Genomic DNA, 25,143 nt, shown 5'->3' on the forward strand with positions numbered 1-25,143 from the left:
CATTTTATGTAATATGAATATGAAAAAATATGTATTCCCTCTTATTTCTTTTCTTATCTTGTGATCCCTCAAATTTATGTTAGGACCCCTTGGGGGTCCTGACTCGCAGGTTGGGAGCCACTGTTGTAGAGTATTATTTTATGCTACAGCTTTAAAATTCCCTTGATTGTAAAGAAGGGGATTAGCCCGAACAGTTTTGGCCACAAGTTGCATGTCTGCAAAATGCTACTTAATATGTTCATGTACTGTACTTCTCGCAGCTGAAAGTTTGTCACTGAAATCTCTCTACATATCCGTGAGATCAATTCATTATGTAGAAATGTAAAAACATAAAATTAGCTTATGTCTAAGGCTCACAGTTGAAATACAAAGCAGGTGCTGGTGAGTGTGAGCAGAACAGAAAATATCTACACTGCATGTAATTACTCTTTGCAGTATTAAGACTCAGTTATGTGTATTGCCCTTCCTGGTAACTCATGCCGGCTCTCTGCCTGCTTTCACCTTAACTCTGGATCCTTTTGAATTATTGATTGTCCAAGTATGGGGAATTTTATAGTGAGGGAGCTACCTTGTTAGAGTTCAGAGAAAAACGTCCCTCTGTGATTCTTCATACAAGATAAATTACCTGTTTGAAAAAGGTGTGCAGCCCATCTGCCACTTCACACTGCAGGAGAGAAGGTCACTGGAGGACTTATCTATCATTATAAACATAAGTAAATATGATAGATACACTTGCATGTGCAGACACATGCAATCACGCACACATGCAGGCATGGACATGCTGACGCACACACAGACGTATATCTTATTGAGAACAACTTTAAAGTCCTTTTCTTTAGCCCTTTGATGTGTCTGTCTGTCTCCCCTCAGGAGATCCAGCCTGGTGATCACCACAAAACTCTACTGGGGAGGAAAGTAAGTGTGTGCATGCAAGTGTGTGTATGTGCATCCAATATGTGTGTTTTCCTTCTCAGATTTTCAGGGCAATCTCTCCAACAACAGGCTTATGCATTCAAGCTTTCCCCTCCGGACACAGAGCATGACATGGGATCGAACGTTTTAAGAAAACCCACAGGCAGCCAGACATGGGGACACAAGCAAAAACTGAGTGGCATACACACACAACATGGCCATTTTCTCACCCCATCTTCCTTCCCTTCTTAGCCTTCCTCAGCAATCTTTTCGTATCTGTTTTGCTGTCATGCTGAAGTATTTTGCTCTCAGTTTGCATTAGTCACATAGTTTAAGACTTCAGGCTTATACTGAGGAAAGTGGAGGCTCCATCTACATACGTCTTCTGATTCTTTTTAAGTATCTGATGTAGATCAGTAGAGTAGGGCCCGGGTGTAATTGTGTAAATTTAATTTAAGCTCATCCTCTCAGACTATCGTCAAGGTACCAAATCAGTCTCTACGCCGGATGGATTTAAAGAACAACTACTTAACCCCCAACTGAGTGAGCTGTGAGAGTGCCTGAGAGCGCTGTCAAGCAGCTCATCACCCAAACACAGATATGTGTTCGCTTACACCATTTTTACTCTTTTGCACAAAAGACAGGGACACGTGAAAATATGGAACATTTTGTTTTTCTGTTTGTAATGCATTATTATTTACATTAACCATAGCAGGCTGGTACTCCACAGGAAGCTGAGAGGCAGAAAGGGAAAGTGTAAAATGAAGCAAGGAGAAGACAAATAGCAGGCAACTGAGCAAGCAGAAAATCACCAGAGCAGAAAGAAAACAAAGGAATGAAGGGGAGAGGGAAAATGCAGGGACAGGGAAAATCTGAAAGTGACTGAGTAAACACAGGTGTGGCTATTGATAAATCACTGGAGCACAATAAACACGGTTTTGGAGATTTGCAGGTGTTTCTGTTTTTTTACGGCCCACAACTTTAATCTTTTGGTTTACTCTCACCGCTCTTATCGGCGTCATTTAAAAAGAACTGGCAGCTGTTCTCAGCAAAACAGCTCTGATAAACCCAATGTGCACCACATGCTCAGAACTACATGTCAGACAGACGACAGTACTGACTAGATAGCGAGCATTTAGCAGCTATTTCCCTCAGGATTTGGTGGAGACCAAAAGAAAATTGCTGTTTTTACAAATTAATACATTCACATGAAAGAGGTTTTTATGTTGTACATGGTCTTGGTGGTGCTACAACAAACTACAATACAATGAAGACCCATACTAGAAATAATGCATGTTTTAGATAGTTAAATATTTAGCAATGCATTATATTATCTGCATGCTAGACTGTAAAAAGTTGTGTAGTACAAAAATGTAGTGAAAATGTAATTCATCAAACAAAGTAGGCTAAAAGTATGTGTGCATAATACAGTACTTAAGTAAATGTATTTTGCTATGTTTCATCTTGGCATGTAAAAGCTATGACTGGGCAACTTTTGGTTGATAGTACATCTATATGTATCCAGGATACATGATCATTTTAAACCAGTTTCACTACTTTATTTCCTATGAATTATACAGTAGCTCCAGTTTTTGCCAAGATGTATTTCCACCTGCAAAAATCATTAAAAATGTGCTAACTGGGAAGCCACAGGCACAACATTAGTAATCAGTGTAAGCCGTGTGTCTGGCCATTTGCACAGACACACTGCACAGTTTATTCTATAGGAATGGGCACACGGCGGAGCGTTGAGTGGGTGTAATTCTCTTCAGCGATGTTTGGTACTTTGTTATGCAGGCTCTTGTTTGGCATCTCTAATGATGCGCTTCAAATCATGAGAGTTGTGTGTATGTGCAGGAATGTGTCTTGACACCCGTCACATGCACTTCTTTCCCTCCTGTTGCAGAGCAGAGACGGAGCGAGGCCTCAACCGAAAACACATCATCGAAGGTAACAAGTCGATTTCCTCTCCTCCGCTTTGTCCTTCACACCACCCCATCACTTGAAGCCCCGCTGCTCCCCTCTAATCTCCCTCTTTTATCTCTTTTCCTCTGCCCTCTCTCCTCCTGTCTGTGTCTCCCCTCTCCTCTTTGATTTTGCTCAGTGTGTGCAAGCTGAATTTGAAAGCTGTATTTGCCAGTGGCACATCAAACCTCGACAGATGTTTTGGCTGTTCACTTTGTAATACATTTGCAGGTGTCTTTCTAAGAAACTGTTGCGTCTTTATAGTGGTACAACCTCTGAAGTATCCCATGATCCTCTTTCCTATTTTTAGTCCTTTTTTATAAGACTTATGGCCTTGCTCATGCTTATAGCCGTGGCCCGATCCACCACACTTCCCAAACAACTTGCCATCCGGTCCACAGCGCAGTGCTCCTCCTGCAGTGACTCAGCTCTCACACGTTATTAACATTCACTGCAGCCTCTGCAACGCCGCCCCCACCCCCCACCCCACCCCAAACAAGAGAGGGGGAATACACTCAGAGAGGGCTGGAGGAGAGGGAAGGAGAAAAAGAAAGTAGGAGGAGGGGAAGGAATGGTGGCATTGCTTATTAGCTAAACTGAGTTTGCCTGTCCAGATGATAGGTAGCATCTGTGAGAGAAAGGTGCAGTGTCCCTGTCACCACTGGTGTGGCACACGTCACCGCAGGCTAATCAGTTGGCTGTGAAATATCTGCTGACACTATCTTCCTTACTACTTGTTAGAGGGGTCACCATAGGACAACTAATGAATCATTTGATTGGTTAAGTGACATCTAGGTTCGATGGGGTGTCAAAACTTAATGATCTATAGCAGAGATCAGCGCTGATGAACTCTGAGGTGCAACAAAGTGTCAAAATCTCTCTAGCACCCAGCAAGAGTTCAGCGTTTTCCCTAAGAGGACAAAGAAGTTCCTCGATAATTTCAGCGTTCCAAAGAGACTTTTGCGGAACACATAATCAAATGCATTATTCATGCAGACGCCAGTAGAATAGCTTTGTTGTTCAACGTCTTTTTCTGAGTTCCAAAAATAGACTCCCTTCACCGCCAGTAAACTCTAAGCTAATCCACGAGACAGCGGAAAACTGCTCATGATGACAGAGCAGGCTCAGATTAAGATCCTTGTAATGGGTGTTTCTGGGATTGTGGGAGTGCAGATGACAGAATAAGGAAGAAGTGGTTCTACCGGTGGTGGGGAGAGCAGAACTCTCAACTGGGATTAGCGGGCGATGAAGAAGCCTCTGGCACTAATCTACCACGCACACTCACACATACTCAAGAGTGCGAGAGTGTCTTTTGCCTTGTCTCTCTATTACTCTACTTTGAGACGGTCTCCTGTGTTCGCTTTTCATCTTTCATCTGGCCTTCTCTGCGTGTGAATGGGGACTGATCAGCTCTCAATACTTTGTTGCCATGTCTGATCCTCTCCTCAATATAGAGTGTTACAGAAAAGTGCAACCTTTATTCTGATCCCTCATCTTTCTCATTATCCTCTCGGCTTTGAGTTATTCGGTTCCTCTACCAGCTGTCAAAACAGCATTCATTTATGTAACAGGGATAAAGAATTGCACAGGTGTGGTGCTTTTTTTTTTTCTACATAGATCTTCTCACCAAGAGAATGTGGTGTGAACTCAGCTTGACAGTGATTTATCCTGAAATTAGTCCTAAATTATCTGTGTGACCATTGGAAAATCTCATTGCAAATCAAATTGAAAGAGATGCTGTTGTACCTGTGTAAAGTGTTTTTGACAGTAGCGTAGAATTTAAAATGAAAATATTAATAAGACAGTTCTGTTACTTTCAATAAATAAGTCTTGCTTTTATTAAAACATAATGAAACAAAGCAGGTGTGTCCACCATAATTTAAGCTGCATAAATCTTACTACTTTTGGCTTTATGGTCCTGAAATGTGCTGCTGTGAAAATATGAGAAATTTTCAAGTGTATTTAATCACATACGGTAAACGGTGACTGAATTCCAATAAGATGTTCAGTTCATGCTCTTATTCATGTGTGCTCACTGTCACGACTTCACTGAGACAGTCTAGTGGGCTGGAGTCGTAATTAATGTTATTACTTACACTTGTGCTTTTCCTACTCCAGCAAGTTAAAATATGTGGTGTGAAAATGGGCTATTAACAAAAGCTGCCTCGCCTTATTGAACCATGTACTCCAGCCTAGTAACAGCTTTCCCTTTGGCTGGCTATGAAGCCAATAGGAATTCAGCAATTAAACTGAAAAACTAAAGAAAAAACAGAGAGATAAATAGAGATTCAGATTAATCTGCATGATTCTGAGTAGGATAGCAGCTGTTCAGAATCATCAGACACAGATGTTTTTATTCCTCTCAAACAAGCAACCATTCAATTCTTATTACGTTAAATGGTTAGAAACAATTCAACATGATCTTCCAGTTGATGATGGGACATTAGATTAGAATTTGAGGTGATAAAGACTGCATTTCTTTTACGAACAATATATTGGAAAATCGAACATGAAGGACATGGAAATCAGAATGAATATGAGGACTCAGATTTACGTGCGCTCTATCAAAAGACGTAGAAGGCCAGTTTCAGCTTGCGGACCTTGAATCACATGTGGTCAACTGTCACTTTGCCATGTTTATGAACATGCTGACTTTAAATCCCTCCAGGATCCAATTCACCCTATTTTTCCTTTTACGTGAAAAAATCAAGCTAGCACTCTTAAATACCTCACTTTTGTAAACTGTTTCGAGCATCACCATGAGTTGAGCATGCTGCGAACGATCTAGTTTTTGTATAAAGCTGTTCCTATAGCTTGTCCGCACGGCACTGTCGTCTAATTAGCAAGAATAAATGGAGGGAGTTGCACGTACGAGGTGATTATTACTCCTCTCTGTAGATCCAGGCCAGTATGTCTGCATGTCCAAAGTTATCAAGGGATAAGACTTCTCACTTGCTAGCATGTCTGAATGATACTGTAATAAGTCTCCTTGGTCCTGTGGTATTAGCAGTATGCCAGAGTGGAGGATGATACTCCTGGCTTATGTGGGCTATGTTAAGTTTTGGCAAATCATCTTAATGGAAATCAGAAATGTTTATTGATGTGTTTATACTATGGATGGTGATATATACATCTTTTCCAGTACAATATATGTGTATATATACATATAGTCGTTTCTATTGACTGATTCTTTAACTTAATCTACATCTCTCAACTTCTTTCATGCTCTCTCTTCAGGTTTAAAGGGCTCCCTCCAGAGGATGCAACTCGAGTATGTGGATGTGGTTTTTGCCAACCGGCCAGACAGCAACACTCCCATGGAGGGTGAGTGAGCGCAGGCCAGATACCGGAGGGGCTGGTGGAGGGTTAGGGCAGGGACAATTCATGTTGTTCTGTAACATGAGAAGGTGAGAAATACTGACAAGACCGCTGCCCTCATCAGCCTGGCGACCTTTGCCTTTGACCAAAGGGGTTTGTCACTGTGGCAAAGTGTGTGTGTGTCTCACACGCACACATGCACATTTCAAGTACAATCTTGCCACATTTCTCGTCCTCTATTTTAGACTACCAGTCTCCCTCTCTTTCTCTCTGTCTCTGTGGGATCGCTAGTCTCCGCAGGGTCTCTGAGCTGCACCCGCTCGCAGCCCTCCCTGTTCTTCAGAAGCAGGATTATCTGGCCCCCCTCAGGGGATGCTGGTGTATTTTTGGGCTGGTCTCACTAGATACAAGTCCTACTGTGCGCTCTGTTCCTTCAACACTGTAGTGCTGCCTTTCCCACACATCTACCTTATGTCACCATTTATTCCTTTCACACATTTCCAGCTTCTTCCTCAATTACTCCCTGGTGGAGTGGCCACTACAGATACTCAGGCCCCTCTTCTGTCCTTCCACACAAACCCTCATCCACAGGTAGTGTCTGACTGAAAGGCTGGAGTCCCATTGGTCTCACTAAAATATTTTCCAGTCTTTCCCCTTTGCCCCTCATGCTTCCTCCCTTGCGAGCCAGCACAGTGTGGGAGGCCAATCTGTCATACTTATCATTCCAGCGGCCTCGCTGTCACTGGTGGTACTGGTGAGTGGCAGACAGACCCTACGGCCTGCTCCATCAAAGCTTCTTGTGAGCTGTCTGTGCAGACAACTATTGACAACTGATGTCGAGAAATCTAATCTGATCGACAGATTGATTGATGAAGACTCTGACAGGGTAATAGAAACTGAACAGAGAGACATGTCCGATTGAAAACAGACCAAGATCAATATAAATATAGATAGGCTGAATGTGTTGTGCTTTCAGCAGCACTGCAACACAGTGGGCCCATTAATCAGTGTAAAACATTGTGCATGCTTGCTTCATCCTTCATTACTGTGGAGCAATGCCACTGTCATAAATCATTGCGTAGAGGGTCAGTCACTCTTAACAACTTCAAGGAGTGGGACTGCATGCACTGACAGACACACAAAACTGTGTATCCTCGTGCATAAGCACTGTAATTGTTTCCTAAATAGCTTCTCTTGGGAATGGAGGAGCAGTGCTAACATGCAAAAAAAAAGTGAGACCTCTTCATCTCTGTGGGCATTTGCAGTACGTAGGACTCGTTATGCACATGCCTAAGGTATTGATTCACACACCCACGTGTTCCTGAAGCTTAAACAGGATTAACAGCATCAATAACACGCACAAAAAAGCACTCAAGTTCCAAATGTGTTTTCGAAACGAGAACGTTGAGCAGACTAACAGGTGTGCCTCATGCATATGTGCAGAATTTGCATTTGTATTTTGTTTTTGTTGTGACTTTAACTGCTTCCGACTTTGTGTGAGACAACTTGTGTCCCCTTGAGGACAAAAAAAGTGATGTCATTGCTGCAGAGTCTGTCTTTGTTACCATCACTGCTTTCTTTCTCCCATCCACTCCTCCTTCTCTGTGCCCCCCCCCCCCAGCCCACCCCACCCCCAACCCCCACCCACCTACTTGTTTTCTTGAGTTGCCTTGTGCGTAAGTGTGTGTGTGTGTGTGCCTGTTTTTTTGGCGTGTACTCAGTCTAATAGCAGGAACAGGCCCAAGTTGTGTCACTAATATCCAACTTCCTCCTTGCCTTGCCTGGCTCTGACTCCCCTTTCATTTCCCCTGCTGCTCTTTACTATTGCAGCTGTCGCTTATAGTGATGACACTATAAAGAAGTTTTCCTTGAAGGGGTTGAAGGCCAGTCTGGCTTTTCATCTAACATGTCGCCAAAAAGTGTAGTAAAATACTCACTTTATAGAAAATATGATGAGACTGTGCCTAAAGGAGAAGCATCTGTGCTGTAGTAAATTTGCTGTTTTAATAGGCATGCTGTAGCCTGCAGAGTCACAGCACAATGTTTCTATCCAGTCATTCAGCATAATTTTTTATTTGACAGAGCAATATCAAGCAAATTGAATCCATTCAGTCGAGTGAATTTGAAAATCCCCCAGACAGAGTGAAGAAAGAAAAGGATAGGCAGAGGGAAAGAGCAGACATGGCATCAATAAATAGACTTTGCCATAATCCATCCAACCTAGGGGTTTTCACTGGAGATCAAATGAAATGGGACTGCCACAGGATATAGAACTCAAACCACAGCCATCCACTCATGACATTCCTTCAAATTCCATGGTATCACTCACCTCTGTCCTCACATGTTAAGCACAATTAGCACAGCATGCAGGATGATCTCACACACTTGGTACTTCAGTACTTGTCTTCATTTTGGCTGCACAATTGAAACCGTCTTTCCCATGATCATAGGACAAAGACGGGGCCTCATGAGCCACTGAAAATCTCCCATGATGTGACATATTGATCATCACAGTATGTGTATGCATGAGAAGGATAAACATTAGCTTCAAAATGAGCACCAGCTCCCAGTAAAGCAGCACTCACAAAGGTACCTAAACCTCCACATAGACATCTGTGCAGACAAATATGGATATCAGTGTGTGTTGTTTGCTTTTTTCCACTTCTCTTGCTGCACTCTGCAGAAGGGCGCTGTGATGCCTGCTGGCTGAAGTTGACTAAATTTTCCAGACTCAGTTGCGTATTGCTGTGAGAAGGCTCAAGGATGGGCTGATATTGGCCAGCAGCCAGGCAGTTGGCAAATTTGCAATAGTGAGCCTCATGCATTGAATACACACATTTTACAGAATTTTACCCATATTTCATGCATGTGCTCACATGAAAACAGTTTCAGGCTCATAAGCTAACTTGCTAATACTTGTAGTTACACGTTTCCTGTTAGATATGAGAGTGGTAGGGAATTCTCATCTATATTGTACAGCTATCTCATTATAAAACAGTACATGTTGCACAAACATGCACACGTTGCCATGTGCATGCGCCCACAACTTCACCCACATCATTACCCTACTTGAAAAGTTGCTGTGGGTTTTTATGAGTGGGGTGTTGATGGTGTTCGATGGTTATCACAGCCGCGCGCTACGCTCGGTGCGCCGTCTGTTGTTGGAGTTGGTGACTCACTACGGCCTTGTGGAAAGAGACTTTATGTTAAGACTAGCATGGATGTAGCTGTGAATCAACTTGTGATCTTTCTCTCCCGGCATTGAGGTGGATTATTCATATATTCACAAACTCCTGTGAACTGTGTATGCCTCTAAGGTTCCTACTTGGTTCACAGTTTTTCCCACTGTCCTTACATCCCTGCAAATCCCTCACTCCCTCCCTCCCTTTCAGAGCAGATGTACTGTTATTCCTCTACCCTCCCACCTGCTTCACCCACACGCACACTTGCTCTCTGTCTCTCACTGAGCTACATTTTAGTCCAGAGAGAGAGAACTACTGATGAAAAGGAATCACTCTTTTTTTAATCACACTCTGCTGTGGTCTCATCTCGTCACCCTCATTTTCACTCTCCCCGCTTCATATTTTGCACCCAGAATTTACATTGTTCAAATGAAGCAGATGTTTCATTAATGTACTTTAAGCACAAATTACAAGCTGAAGCAAGCAATTACAGACTAACGCAATCACATAAATTACTTTATCACCTTGTTGTTTTCTTCTATAATTAAAAAGTTTGTGCACAACCATCAACAGACACACATTCAAAATAATTGTAAAATAATTGCTGTATTTCCTCCTCCTGTTGGAGATGTCTGGTTAAAAACTCGTTTGAGAAAGAAGTTCACAGTAGTTTTATGAAACACAATATAGCTTATCCGCTATTCCACCCACTGTTACTTCCCTGCTGCATCCTAATGCACAAATGCACAAACCATTAAAGACCACTGTGGCTGATTTCAGCCCCTTCAGTGGTAAATTACTATGGTTTGTTCGACTACACGAGCAACATTCTGCCAAGGTTGGCTGAGTCTTTTCATTTAACCCCTGCAGCATTTGGCCACATTAATTAGTTTGACCCTGGTAAACAATTTCTGCATACACATGAGTTTAAATGGAGGTGAGCCTTTGTCACAGTCAGGCTGAGTACATTCCAAGGATCAGGGCTGTTTTTACTTTCCTGAAGGTAGCCATTTTACTAAAGCCTTGTTTTTTAACTTTTTTTCCCAAAGTTGTCTTTCAATTTTTGTCAAGAATTTCCTTTTACTCTCTGATGATCTAAATCCCTTGTAATGTATTTTTGTGACTATAACGTCAAAATAATATAAGATTCTACAATTCAAACTTAATGTCAGTAGAGTTTTAAAAATTGTCCTCCTGTATATTATATAAAAGTTGAAATTGTGGCGCCATCCGCTGTTCAATTATTGACAATGTATCTGCTCTGTAATATTGATGATGATACTATAATTTTTACAGAGATAGTGAGAGCGATGACACATGTGATCAACCAGGGGATGGCCATGTACTGGGGGACATCACGGTGGTCTGCCATGGAGATCATGGTGAGTAATGGAAAAGTCTTTGTTCATCTCGTCACAAACAACATGAGATAAAGACTCACTTTGCTATTGATATTAATATTTATTAATTTTTGTCTATTCCTTTGTTGATCACATTGTTGGAACATTTAATATTTAATACCATAAAACAGATATGTGCTGTCTAAGTTACCACTACAAAGCAAATACAAAGTCAGACATTTTCCTGAATGATTTCAGAATATAGGAAAATGCATCTTCTGTTTATCATGATATCCATTTTGCCATCACAACTGAAGCTATCACAAGTGTAAAAGACATGTTCTTTATAGTGTAGAAGGAGACAGTGAACAATACTTTAACAATAATTGCCATACGTAAGAAGTGAGTAAAAAAAAAGACGAAAATCTTTGAGCATAAAGGTCAGTGTTTACGTCTGTTTCCTAATCTCTTAAACATGTCTCCCCTTTCTTTTGATTCCCTCTTCGCATTCAATCAGGAGGCATACTCTGTGGCCAGGCAGTTTAATCTAATTCCACCTGTATGTGAGCAGGCTGAGTATCATTTCTTCCAGAGGGAGAAAGTGGAAACTCAGCTGCCAGAGCTGTACCATAAGATAGGTAAGTGTTTTCTTTTTTGAAAAGGATTTAGGGCTGTGAGAGATTTTGTATCCTATTGCTCAGTGGTCATTTTTCTATCCCAGGTGTGGGTGTGGTCTCTTGGTCCCCTCTGGCCTGTGGAATCATCACTGGAAAGTATGAGAACGGCGTCCCAGAATCCTCCAGGGCCTCGATGAAGGTACAAATTGAATTTCATCAGACCATCTGTCTAGTGCCATATGTTCAAACTCTGTCATTCATATATCCAGCTACCACAACCACATAACATAAGTTGTTTTCACCTGATTCTGAGGTATAATTCTAATTCTTCCACTTTTACTGTCCCTCTAGCCATACCAGTGGTTGAGGGAGAAAATAATGAGTGAAGATGGGAGAAAACAACAAGCAAAGCTAAAGGAACTGGCTCATATCTCTGAGAAGCTTGGATGTACTTTGCCACAGCTAGCCATAGGTAAGGGACAACATAAACATCCTATTACCCTCAAGCCTGCCATGATACCACAATAGCTACTTTAAAAACTACTCCTACCCCTGATCTTTAGCCTGGTGCCTGAGGAACGAGGGAGTGAGCTCAGTGCTGCTGGGATCCTCCAATCCGAGTCAGCTAACAGAGAATCTGGGAGCCATTCAGGTATAAAGACCATTTCCAAGGCCTGAGTAATACCAGATAATCGTGTCATTACGTGGTCTGGTCAAACAGCACTGATTATGACGTCTTCCTTTGTTTTGTGCACTACAGGTAATTCCAAAGATGACAGCAGGCATTGCCTCAGAGGTTGATCATATTCTGGGAAATCGTCCGCACAGTAAAAGGGACTACCACCATTAGAATGAACCCGCCTCCCCTTTTAGTGAACTATGCTCCAAAAGCTTATCAAAGCTCACTTTTCACAGCCATGGCACCATAAATGCGTGCCCAACTTTGCTCCTGTGCGCGTATGATTGTGTGTGTGACTGTGTAAAGTGTTCTGCTTGGCTCCTTGTCTGTATGAAGATCAACCGGTACTCATTATTGTGAAGTGAGTTACTTGACAAAGCATGCATGCTTTAGCTATAGCAGCCAGCCACTGGACTCAGTCTGAACAACAGTTAATGGATCCAGCAAGATGATTTCTGGAGTGAAAGCCTCCTACACTCCAACAAACTGTGCAAAAGTTGCTGAACCACAAATTCAAAGAAGCAAAAGATTACATTATTATGAAATAAATCTTGCTCAAATTACTTCTGTAAGCATGGGTATTGATGCATTCAGTGAAGAAAACATTAGAGGCGCTTACTGCTGCAAAAAGCACCACATAAGTTCATGGCAGTGCAGTAAGTACACAATAAAAAGATGATCTGTATCAAAATGTACCCAATGTTCTAGAAATCTACCTTACTAGATGTTTGTGATGTAAAAGACAAAAAACAAAACAATAATGACGTGTGTAATTGGGCCTGGTCTAGGCAGACTGGATGATATGCTAACATTACAGGTGGAGCTGACCTGTCAACGTGATGAATCGTTTCAGTATTGGATGAACTGAAATTCTGCTCACAATGTTGTTGCATATACCAAGAGAGCTAAATTAAGCTAAAATATGTTTCAAAAATCTGTACTGACTGTTATATATTTTCCTTATTAAGCAGCTATGTCAGAATGAGCTTTTCATCTCTGTGTTTTTTTTTTTTCACTCATGCAAAAGTACAGCGTAGTGTGCTCTCCTCTTGTGCCCCTTCAACCACTTTTAATTTGGACTGTCAGTGATGATGATGTCTGATTCATTTGATTTCCGTCTATGTTGTGGCTAAAAGGTTTGTCTTGTCACAGTTGATCCTCTCAAGGGGGAGCTTGTGGATTTAACAAACAAAGCCATGTAGCTAATGAAGGGACTCAGTAGAAAAAAACACACACACACAAACCATATGGACCCCTGCAGCCATTGCACCTGGAACACATTGAATTCTTACCCAACTTCTCCCAGATGCCAGTTTTACATAATGAGATTATCTTTGTTATGTTCTGTCTGTTCAAACGTGTTTTGGTGTTGTTCATTTTATCTGTACATAAAAATAAAGAGCTTATAATTCTCATGTGATATGTTTTAAAACTCTATAGTAATTTTTTATTAATGCTATGGATGCCTTCTTTTTTTTAACCCAGTAAAATAAATTAAATTATATAGCCTAGCTAAGGTAGACTTATTGTTTGCTCAGTTAGACTGTAAACCCCAGTAAAAGGAAAAAAAAAAAAAGTCTGTGACTTTTTAAACATTTTGGGGTAGTTACTGTTGTTTGGTGTTGGGGTTCGACCATTTTTGCTGTTTCTTAATAAAATAATGCGTGAGTTATTTATTTGACATGTGAAAAATGCTTACATTTGAGACATTTTACTTATTTATTTTATCGTATTTTATTTGCTTTTGTGACTTTGTTTCCATGGCAACAGAGGTGGGCGTTTCCGGTAAATTATCCAATAAGGTTTTCCTGCTTGGAAGCGTGATATTTGATTGGCTACAGACGACTTTGTCGAATCGTCTACTCGGCTGGCGCTTGAAACCCGCGGTTTACAAAAACTACAGCTGGACGAAGTGAAGTCATCGCAAAAATCTGTTTTTATTCAAGGTTGACCGGTTCCAATGATGTCGAAATTGTGCTGATGCTGCGGTAAGGTCAACTCTTAATAAAGTCGTTCAAAACTGCAGCGGCAAACCCTGTTACTTCAGAGCCAAACAGTACGGCGGCGTTTGTTTGTGGTAACGTTAGCAGTAACATTAGCAGATGGCTAGCTAGCCCGGTAGCGCAGGGGGGGGTAACGTTACCTTGTCAACTAGCGTCAACTGAAACTGCTGTGGCCATTACCTGCCCTAACAGCTTGGAAATACAATCCTCACAGGACCTTTCTACGACTCAAGGTGTGTGTTCTGTCGGACTTCATTTTCAAATCACACGCTAGTACCTGAGCAACTTAAAGGTATTCAATAAAGCTATATCAATATTAGCTAAGTCTGCTTTAATAAGCTAATCCGTCACTTGTATACTAATATTGCAATGTCGGAGCCTATTAACGGTCTCTATATCATTGTCAGTACTAGCTGGATAACAAACAGCAATGTCGCTGTCGACTGAGGCTGGTTTTGAGGTGAGCCAAAGCATCAGAATTAAAGGAGACACTATCTGTGTGGTGCCCGACCTCTCCTCTGACCTCCTGGAAGATGACTTTGACCTGAATAAGTCCTACCCATGCACTCAGAAACCGCTATACAAGAAGAGCCTGTTAGCATTGCAACGTCGTTATTGTTCTGGTTCCTTGACAGGTGTGTACAAACAGCCCTCTGGCCATGCATGACAAGCCTATGTTTTGGTTGTAATTGTGAGTAGATTTGAAATGATTAATCAGTCGACACACGGATAATCCACAACAGTTTTACATAAGTAATTAGCAAAGGTGCATAAAAGTATGAGTTGCTGTTTTCTATCAAAGTAAACTGACTATATTTGAGTTTGGCACTGATTTTCCCATAAAACAAGCTATTTGAAGATGTTGACTTGGACTAATATTTACTATATTACTAAATTTATTTTTAGTTGCAGCCTTGATTATGAGGATAAGGATGGGAGAAAGTGTTAAAGAAAAAAACAAGCATCTGTCCCCAATTTTTTGCTTACAGGTGAACGTTTGGATGTTTGCAGTTCTGTGGCAACAAGAAACCACCAAATATCTAGCTTACATCCTGGCTCCCAAGTTTCTGCTGTCTGCCTGCCACACCCATCCACTGTGTCAGAGACAGAGGAAAGCCTGCTCTGTCAGCTAATCTCTGGAAGATTTGGCCTGTCAGGATCTTCATCTGTCCTCAACCCAAACAAAGTCATTCTTACTGTTCACCATAAAACCAGAGAGGTACTGTGTGTCCACTTAATGTGAGCAGTGGCAGCTGAGCAGAAAATGGCACTGCAACAAGAGTATACCCTGTAAATGTTCTTTTCATTTTTCAGATTTTGTCAGCAAATGAACAGGCCTGCAAACTATTTGAGTGCACTACTAATGAGCTGATTGGAAAAAAGCTGTCCCGTCTCCTAAAGAAAACCAGTCAGGTCCTGGAACAAGCATTGGAAGAAGATTTTCCACTAGTGGATGGAACTGTTGCAGCTGTGTCTGGAAAAGTGGTATGAAATATGCTGACTAAAAAACTTAATAATGAAAATAACTATGCTCTGAATTCTTGAATTTTCCTTAAAACATGACTACATCAAGCTACTATTCAGTCAGTTGTCTTTAATTTCCTACACCACTGCTGCAAGAATATGTCTGTGTGTATATATAAGAGTGTGTTATGTATGTTAAATACTTTTTCTGTAGGTGGATGTTGTGACTCTGTCTGGAGAGGTGCCAGTGTCCGTGTGCACTCTCAGACTGTCACAAAATGAGGAGGACTGGCTTGTCATGATGGAAAATGTTGAACGGTTATCAGCCTGTCTCTCCTTTTCACAAGATGTGAGTACATCATTATTTCGCAGCCTTCGTTGTGTGATTTTCTTTGTTTTTTTGGCAACCTTTCTAACCCATTAAGACAATTGTTTGTTACACTTTCAATATCATTTATCATTTCTAGGGCAGCATCCTATCCTGTGACTTGGCATTTGCCCATCTCCATGGGTACCACCATCCTGATGAGTTAAAAGGGGTGTCAGTTAAGGAGCTAATCCCCTCTTTACAAATCCCCCTCGACAGTCATGCATTGCCCAAAGTAAGCACACTGTACAACCAAAATTGTCCCACTCAGCTAAAGAAAGCTCCCTTTCTTAAGCTTTGCTTTCAGTTTCTGTTTACCAGTGTGCTACTTCGACAGTTCAGGAACACGCAGAAAAGAGATTATATCCTACAACATTATAAACTCAGGTATTTCTTTAAGTCTGTCATCGTTTGACTTTGCCTTTCCTTCCTCCCTTTAGATGCTGAGAGTTCAGAGAGAGTATGGTAAAAGCAGAGAAGGTGCATCAGTCCCACTGTGTGTCAAACTTCAGGGGGCAGTACTATGTGGAAAACCCCAACACCAAAATAATGGTAGTGGTTGCACCGACCCAGCAGATAGTCAAGAAAGATCAGATGCACATGATGAGCAGCCTTGCTCCCCTCTCACTTACCCTCTGTGCAAGACAGAAGCCTCACACTCTGAAAAGTGTGAGCAGTCCTCTGGTAAGTTGTTTAGTTTGAAGACTAAGCTGGCACCTATGGCTAGGTCACAGAGGGATTAAAAACACACTCAATATTATTTTTGATAAAACTGGTGCATAATCCACTATGTTGTTCTGTTATCCTTGCCACACATCTTGCAGTGTAAGACTCTACACTTTATATGAAAAATATACAAAGGATAGATCAAAAAAAGTCACATCCTGGTGGGAAAGTAATCAAACTCTGAAGTAGCTGACAAGCATGGCTAAGAAGTTGAATGTCAGATATCAAAGTTAGCAAAGTTATTTAATGTTAGGAGAAATCCTCAGAAGTCACACCAAAGTATGCCAAAAACATAAAAACGGCATCAACAAATGAGTGGGAGTCTACATGAAACCAACCTAAAGGAATATAAATGTTATACACAACACTGTTGTTCAATGAGAAAAATGCCTCTACATATTCATTCAAAATCAGCTAAAAACACACTGGGGTATCAGAAACCTGCATGTGGCAAAAAAAAACAGATGGTTTTGAGATACATGGTTTTCACAGAACAGTAACAGACTTAACAGACTAAATAGATTTGCATACAACCTAATATGACCCATATTGATCATATATGGCTTTGTAAAACTGTAGTGTTTAATTTCCCTTTTCCTGAAGTGTTTCAGGATGCAAAACAATAATAAACACTACATAGTATATGTACCATAAATACTTAATTCACCAAATAGTGCAATTGAGTGGACTTGATGTAGCTAATTGTGCGTCTTCAACATGTGCCTGGACTCTTAAAGAAGTCAAAGTGGACAGCAGTGCCATCTCCCCAAGCCCTGCACTGGAGTACTCTGGAACAGTTTGGGTGTTTGCTCCTCTAAGTGGTCTCCTCCTGCTCCGCCCTGATGGCTCCATCTCCAGCATCCACAGCCACCTGGCCCTCAGTCTGTTTGGCTACAGCAAGGACGAGCTCTTAGGAAAGGTTAGCCAACATGAGCGGCTGAACAGGGCTGTTTGGATTGAGGTCCGTGCCAACCCTCACTTCTGTCATTGCTGCTTTGTCATCAACAGAGTGTCACTTTCCTGATGCCTTGTTTCTATGGATGGATGTCTGACTCAGACAGAGGGGCCTGTCCATTCCCTGATTCTCAGGTAGAGGCTGGTAAAAGTACAGCCTCATCCAAAATATCAGGAAAATCTGGTAAGCATTCATAACCATTTTTGATGTGTACAAGTTGGTATACTTTCACAACCTACTTACTGTGTTTAGTCTCAGGTGTTGTCTCTGTGGTAAAACAACATATATGGGTGGTGAAAAATAAATGATGCATCCTATCTATCTGATATCTGTCTCTCTTTCCTGTATGCACCTCACAATAGTTTCCTTACTCTGAATTTATTCCTCTTGTGTGTTTTTATTTTGTCTTCACATACAGCAGTATTTGTTTATACTGTGTGCTTTAATCATTTTCTTCTTTCTCTCAATTGCAGCTCCATCCTCACTGGTGGCTGGAGATATGGCCACGGTGCACCGGGCGGTCATGGGAAGAACCTCAATAGGGAGAGGTAGGATCTTCACTGGAACCAGCACCAGGCTGGAGAAACAGGGCAGCGCTCTGTCAACGCTTTCCCCTCCTGCAGTCACCTCTACACGAATGGTTATGTAAGTAAATGCCCCAATGTGGTCGTTGTCATACGCTACCTTAATCAAGAACTCAATGTCTTCATGTTCAACAAGGATAATTAACATCTTGAATATGGTAAAGTTGGACAGAAGGTTATTTGTTAGCAGACATCAGAATTTGGGCTTCCTGTGATTTCTCAAGTAATGGACAGACAAAAGCTGCTGTAGCAGCATGCAGGCACCTAAAAGCAGGAGACTGCATGTATATTTAATATGCTTTGCAGTAAACCTTGAAAACAACAGCAACTTTATAGCCAAGCCTGATATCTTTTATGTGTGTCTAACCAGCCACTCTTTAACTTACAGCTTTCCTTTAATGTATATGCTTTTACCATATTTTATTTGTTGTCTTTTTTCGAAGTTTTTCTAAACTTGTAGGATAAAAATCTTTAGCTGTTAACATGTGGGTTAAGAATAGCTTCACCACATAATATGATCATGATTGTGACTCTGGAACATGAAGACCTCCGAATTTGGATTTACAATGTAGTAAAATTTCTCTTTTGCCATCTGTTGGACAAATAATGTCACAGCATGTTATGTTTATAAAAAAAAAAAAAAAAAAAAAGGTACTGATATATAGTAAAGTGACATGATGTTTGGCCAGTTTTCAGGTTTAGTGACAGATAAGAGAGATCCATATGAAGGGTTTAAAAGAAAGCAGACGTGTGTTCTCCCCTGATTAAGAAATATCACTATGGCATTGCTGTAGTGTAGTATGTTTGTTGTTCAATTAATTATTTAGTACAGTATCCCTCAGTGTTAATAAAATCCCCTTTGCATTTCCATGAATGACACATGATTAAATTCCTCAAACAGTTATGTGGTGTGTTTTTGGTGAATAACCTTCTTCATCATAAGATTGACTACACTACAAGGTTTTAAAAGACTCTTTACTCTTGCTACAGCTATACAGTAAGATTTAGCAGCCTTAAGGCAAGACCACATATCAAACCGAGCGCCTCTGGGAAACGATGTCACCTTTAAAAATTATGCTCACCTATGAACTATATTGATTGATTTTTTTTTTTTCTGTCCTTGCAGATGAGAAATGATGATTATATGAAATTTACAATAGAGTATTATTGGCTGTTGCATATATCCTGACTCTCCCACAAGGAAAAAAGAACTCTTGAAGGGCTTATTCACAACAAATAACTAATGCCACAGCTTTGAGCAGAAAACATGAACAGCTTTCTTGACAGTTATAAATCTATGAATGTGCTGTTTATAAGCTGACATCTGTAAGAGGTTTAAACATTCATTTTATGCATGCACACGTCTCCTATGACAAACAGATGGGTAATAGTCTTTATAATGCCAACTTCTACTTGCAAATATTTTGATGTGGTGTCTTGTGTTCTGATCCATTTATTTGAAAAGAATGACACCTATGATTGTGCTTTTTTTGTGATTCAGTGATTTATAGTAACAGTGAACAGTATTATGACAACACTTTGGCTGAAACAACTACAGCTTTAAAAAAAAAAAAAAGAAAGAGATACCGCCATCCTGCTAATGAAGTATGCAGATGCATATTATACATATACATTTCCATCATTATTTTCTCAAAAAACTCTAATACCAGATTATTATTATTATTATTATTTAAGCCTTTCTCCCAGAATTGTTTCTTTACCGTGTGACCATTACAGTCTTATTTGAAATATTTAAACAATATTTAAATAAAAATCCAGTCATTCTCTTTCCTCAGAGCCAATGACACTACAGAGCTGATGGAGGAGGCAGCCCAGGTTGCTCCCTGCAGTAGCCAGCTAGACAGTGCAGATACCACTCAGGCACTCCTCGAGACATTTGCCTGGGTGGAACCTCCAGAGGAAGGCACCTTCTCTTGCCGTGTTCTCCCAGGACCACCACACCATTACCTAGAACAGCAGCTCCACGGTGGGGTTCAGGAAAATAATCACCCTGCCATTGAGATTATCCAAGGTGAGATTGTCCCCACGTGACCAGCTGTTTCTCTTTTCTATAGTCATTTAAATTTAGTTCTTGCTTGCAACTCGGAAACTAAACTGCAGTACATATTAGAATGGGTACTGAAACAGAACATTCAGCATGTGTATGTTTAATATTGTTTGGAGTGATTTCATATGTACAGTGAGGAATAGCATCTAAAGATCAGTCTTTGCGAAATTGCACTGAGCATGTTTCTTCTACTGCTTTTGTTTCCCTGTTCAGACACTCCCGCTCAGAAAGGACATGCTGTTGGCAGAGTGGGTGGTGCGTCCCCTGGCAGAAGTAAAGACTACCGATCATGTGCCTCTGTCCTCCAAGACTCCAGTTTTGAGGTCATCTCACTGGAGAGCAGGTGAGGAGAGAAATTGTGATTCTTTATTAAGATATTATTAAGAGATGTTTCCTTCATCACATTTGTAGCACCACATATATAACTGGCTTTAGCTTTATATGCATGTAATTATCACCACATCTAACATCTAATTGTTAAGACAGCCCATCTTTTTATTTCAGTAACCAAGGCTCAAAGACAAGGAAAATTTAGCAGTGTTTCACATACTACATCACTGAAGAAATCATCTATTTTATTCCTTCTGTGCTTTCATTCAAATTGTTTAGGCTTCACTGCTTAAGGGTGGAAGTGTCACTGAAGAAAGAAATTTTGTTGAATAACTTCATTTAAAATAAGAAAGTGTATCTCTCCTGGCATGACAACTGCAGAGTAATTCCATAACATCCTTTTGTACTGAACTGCTTTTCATTTGCATCTTTTACAGGCAAAGTAGCTTGAAATAGCCCAGAATTTACAGCTATGTGGGTGCAAAGAAGCCCTGGAAGACAATGACATGCCAGTTTGAGATTGGACAGAAAATTGGCAACATCCTACAGCAATGTTGACATTTCTCCACCTCCTTTTGATAAAATTATACCATCAGGATGTGTTTATTCTAAACAGATTTGCTATTCTAGTGCTGTATTTTGTTGTTCTTTGTAATCAGTTTGTTGAAACTCACTTTCCCAGGTCTTCCTCTGGCTTCTGTGAAAAGTTTGCCGGTCATGGTGGTTCTGACCCAGGCCAAGCAGAGGACTCTCGTTCAGCACAGATAGTGGACTCGGCCAGCTGCTTCCTAGACCTCAACAGCAATGGTGATCTGGTGACCCGGGCCCTGGCTGACCTCGATCTGAGCGGTAGTGTAGAGCTGCTCAGTGGCGGAGGGTACAACGATGACAACCAACACTCCATGATATCCTGTGATACAGCTGAGCTCCTGCGGACACCTTCACCATGTGGGGTAGAGTCTGACCAGGAACCAGAGCCTGTTCAGAATGGAGATGCTGCTGTGGAGGCAAGAATTGGCTCAAGTGAGGAACAAGAAAAAGATCCAGGTGAGCAGGATCACTGGACAGCTCTCTCTTCAATTCATAAAGGAAAGAGCGAGGAGTTCTGTGTGCAAATGAATGGTGGGATTCAGTCAGTGACAGACATTCCTGCTACATCTACACCGAAGAAACAGAAGGTAAATGGACATGGCCTTTCCTCAGACGCTACTGAGATACTGGAGGGGCGATTTGAAGGAAGTGCATACCACAGAGACGGCACGAGAGTAGGTTGGTACACATAAAGAATTCACTGTTATTCTCTTTCCCTCCAAAAAAAATCTACAGCATTCTTACAAACAGCAAATAGACTTTAACTAGTATATTTTCTTCCTCTCTCCAGACGTTCAGTGTGATGTGTGCAGGACTGACCTCCCTGGTGGAAGCTCTATGTTCTGTGTGTGGATGAGTAGGCATGGGCAGCAGGGAACAATGTTGCAAACAGATCGATCACTGCACAACCAATCAGGAGTCAGTCTAGGAGAGGTCAGTGGCAATAAAGATTTTAAGTAATAAGTTAGTATGGCACATAATGTTTCTTAATCAAAATATTTAAAGTGTTGCTCTTCTTTCAACTCATTTATTATTTACTAATTTCTTCCTTCAGAGGATTGGTGAGGCCAGTCATGGAGAGGCATTACGCTCCACCATGGACCTTGAGCAGTCTCGAGCCTGTGACGGGCAGTTTGAAGAAGAGTACCAGCCACTTAAAGCTGTGGGTAAAGGAGCCTTTGGTTTTGTCTGGAAGGCAGTAAGGCGCTGTGATGGACAAGATGTAAGAAAGAGTTTTTATCAATCCAGAAACATATACTTCCTAAATAAGCAGCAATTTACTCTTAATGTGAATATATACTGCAAATTGTCAAAACTTGCAGGTGATAGTGAAGTTCATTAGTAAGGCCAGGATCGTGAGTGACTGCTGGGTAGATGATCCCATGTTGGGACGAGTCAGCCAGGAGATTGCCATACTGACACGAGTACAGCACCACAACATTGTCAAGGTAACTGGGTTTTCACATCAGAACTTTTCAGTCACAAGGTTTCAGAAACATTTGTTTCTAATATTAAATTCCTTTGCTTTACCATATGTGTTTGCCACAAGGTTCTGGAGGTGTTTGAGAATGGGAGTTACTTCCAGATGGTGATGGAGAAACACGGAGATGGTTTGGACCTTTTTGAATTCATTGACATGCAGCCGAGGCTGGATGAGCCTCTGGCCAGCTACATCTTTAGACAGGTACAGTACATGGATTAAAAATTTGCATATGAAAGAGGACTGGGGTCTGCAATGTGAAGTGTTGATTAGCTCCTTGTTAAACTGGAGGTTCTTTCTGTTTTTCAGCTGGTGGCCGCTGTCTTTTATCTGAGGACTAAGAACATCCTTCACAGGGACATAAAAGATGAGAACATCATCATCGACAAGTGTTTCCACATTCGACTGATAGACTTCGGCTCTGCTGCCATGATGGCTCCAGGGAAGCTCTTCTACAATTTCTGTGGCACGCTAGAGTACTGCTCCCCAGAGGTGCTTCAGGGAAATCCGTGAGTATATAAAACTTGTGAATGACAAGTGGTGTTTCTTCCGCATAGGAAATTTTATAACAGCTCAGCTTTATTGACAGTTTAGGTTAAAAAGGGAATAACTGTCCTGCTCGCTCACAAAGCATTAAACTGTACAGCAGAATCTAGGTGAGAGCACTGTTTTCCAGTCCCTGGCTTTTATGACCCATTAACCTTAACGCTGTACAGTCAAACATTACAGCTTCAAGGATATGGACATTGTAAAGTTAGTCATAGTCACTGATGAATAAAATGCTGGCATGTTTTCCATACTTTTTTTTTTTTCTTTTTTTTTTTAGCTATGAAGGTCCAGAGCTGGAGATGTGGTCTCTGGGGGTTTTGCTCTACACTCTGCTATTCAGTGAGAACCCCTTCTGTGATGTGGGTGAGATCCTGGGTGCCAAACTAAAGCCCCCGTCCCCCCTCTCTCCAGGTTACTATCCTGCTGTTCTTTGCTGTAGGATGAAAGTAGGTTTATTTCACTTTATCACTGGCTGTCTCAGAAAATCTACTGAAGTTCCTCTATGTACTCTCTCAGAGCTCAGTGGTGTGTTACATGGGCTGCTACACCATGATCCTGCTCGGAGAATGACTCTGGACCAACTGCTGCTGCAGTCCTGGATCAGCCAGCCAATTTCCCTGGCAGAGTACAGCTGGGCAGAGGTGGTTCCTTCAACTCAGAGCTATTGTGAGTACTCTTTACAGCTAGACAGGCTGTGGCCAACCATGTTTTCTGCTTCTGGTTCCACCTGCGACATCTGCGGCAGTGGAATTTTTCTTTTCTTTTTTACATTTTATTCTTTCATTTTTTGGCAAAGTTTAAAGTTTTCCATTCTGTTGTAAATAGCTTCTTGGTCATTACAAATGGCTTTAATCTAAATGGGTTTTGAATTTTGAGTTTTTAAAATTTGCATAGACCGCTGCAAAATAAATGGCAATGACACAGGAAAGCTCATGTACTCGGGACTCTCTCTTCTTTCAACAGGCTCACCACAGCTCCAAGTTGCCAGTCCTAAAGGTTACAATAGGCAAGGCTTATTCCCAGATCATGGTGATGAGACTCTGCCTAGTGATGAGGAGGAGGAGGAAGATGAGGATGAGAGGTTGTCAATGGTGGCCCTGGAGACTGAGCTCCAGAAGTACCTCCACGAGGACTAAAGACTGAATTAAAAGGAATGATGAAAACATTTTATCTGCAACAGTGCAAAGAGGACATGAAATGCAAAATAAGAAAAGGGATATTTGTTTTAGTCCAAGGCCATAATCATAACAGACAAATGTACCTTTTTGCTTTATGAAGTATACACAGTTTGCTACCAAGTGTAATGAGCATCATTGCCAAGCTGTTGGGTAGTCGTGGAAATAGAGTATTTGTGATATCAGAGTGCTACACAAGAATGCAAAAACATCATCATGAAGATACTAGCAGTTTTCCTTTTTATTTAATCTATTTTATTTATTCTTTACATTTAGGAAATATTTGAATGATCAAAATCATAGTAATCATTTATAGGGATCCAGCGTTGCCACCAAAATCCACAGGTGACCACAGCCATGAGTTGTTTACCTCAGAGAAACCACACAGAAAACTTGTTGATTCACAAAGATAAATCTTTTCCTGTTTACCTGTTTTCTGTTCATGATTTTAATCTCAAATAGTTTGATTATAAATTGTAAGTATATTTACAATATTTTATCTATTTATTTTTATACATCAATAAATATTTTACCACAAACTTGCTCTTTTTATATTTTCCAAGTTATTATTGAGGAATTGACTGTAGTCAAGTTGTCATGCAAACATTGTGAATATATTTGAATTTTAAAACATTTATGCAGCCAATAAGCAGCACTTTTTTACATTGTCTTTCAAATCAGCTGACACAAATAACTTCATTTTCATTTTTCATCAGATTTTATTTGTAAGCTAAGCAAGTAAGCTTGCCTATACCTATACCTAATATCAACATAAGTGAAAACACTTAACAGCATGATCTGTCATTTTAACAAATGAATTGCAGTTATTTTCATATAT

The 25,143-nt window shown here is 40.9% G+C and overlaps 2 protein-coding genes across 7 annotated transcripts in view; both read left to right on the forward strand.

Moving 5' to 3' along the window:
- The window catches only part of kcnab1b (potassium voltage-gated channel subfamily A regulatory beta subunit 1b), a 36,656-nt gene extending 23,223 nt beyond the window's left edge, over positions 1–13,433 (forward strand). For all 6 annotated transcript variants that reach the window (XM_056392273.1, XM_056392277.1, XM_056392274.1 and 3 more), the window contains 9 exons: positions 871–915; positions 2,819–2,862; positions 6,115–6,201; positions 10,674–10,759; positions 11,235–11,355; positions 11,439–11,533; positions 11,686–11,806; positions 11,898–11,986; positions 12,095–13,433. In XM_056392273.1, the coding sequence (XP_056248248.1) occupies positions 871–915; positions 2,819–2,862; positions 6,115–6,201; positions 10,674–10,759; positions 11,235–11,355; positions 11,439–11,533; positions 11,686–11,806; positions 11,898–11,986; positions 12,095–12,184 (778 nt within the window). In that variant the 3' untranslated portion in view covers positions 12,185–13,433. The remainder of the gene's footprint in view (positions 1–870; positions 916–2,818; positions 2,863–6,114; positions 6,202–10,673; positions 10,760–11,234; positions 11,356–11,438; positions 11,534–11,685; positions 11,807–11,897; positions 11,987–12,094) is intronic.
- Positions 13,434–13,932: 499 nt separating this feature from the next.
- pask (PAS domain containing serine/threonine kinase) lies at positions 13,933–24,835 on the forward strand. Its single transcript, XM_056390500.1, has 21 exons — positions 13,933–14,308; positions 14,424–14,651; positions 15,006–15,235; positions 15,331–15,501; positions 15,695–15,829; positions 15,948–16,082; positions 16,288–16,531; positions 17,311–17,492; positions 17,582–17,711; positions 18,002–18,173; positions 19,909–20,144; positions 20,394–20,523; positions 21,193–21,779; positions 21,892–22,034; positions 22,156–22,323; positions 22,424–22,549; positions 22,651–22,785; positions 22,891–23,090; positions 23,408–23,541; positions 23,647–23,796; positions 24,094–24,835. The coding sequence occupies exons 2-21, from the start codon at positions 14,447–14,449 to the stop codon at positions 24,264–24,266; spliced, it is 3,786 nt and encodes a 1,261-aa protein (XP_056246475.1). The 5' UTR covers positions 13,933–14,308; positions 14,424–14,446; the 3' UTR covers positions 24,267–24,835.
- Positions 24,836–25,143: the final 308 nt, after the last annotated feature.

Source organism: Seriola aureovittata, chromosome 12 (genome assembly GCF_021018895.1).
Source record: "Seriola aureovittata isolate HTS-2021-v1 ecotype China chromosome 12, ASM2101889v1, whole genome shotgun sequence".
Lineage (NCBI taxonomy): Eukaryota > Metazoa > Chordata > Actinopteri > Carangiformes > Carangidae > Seriola > Seriola aureovittata.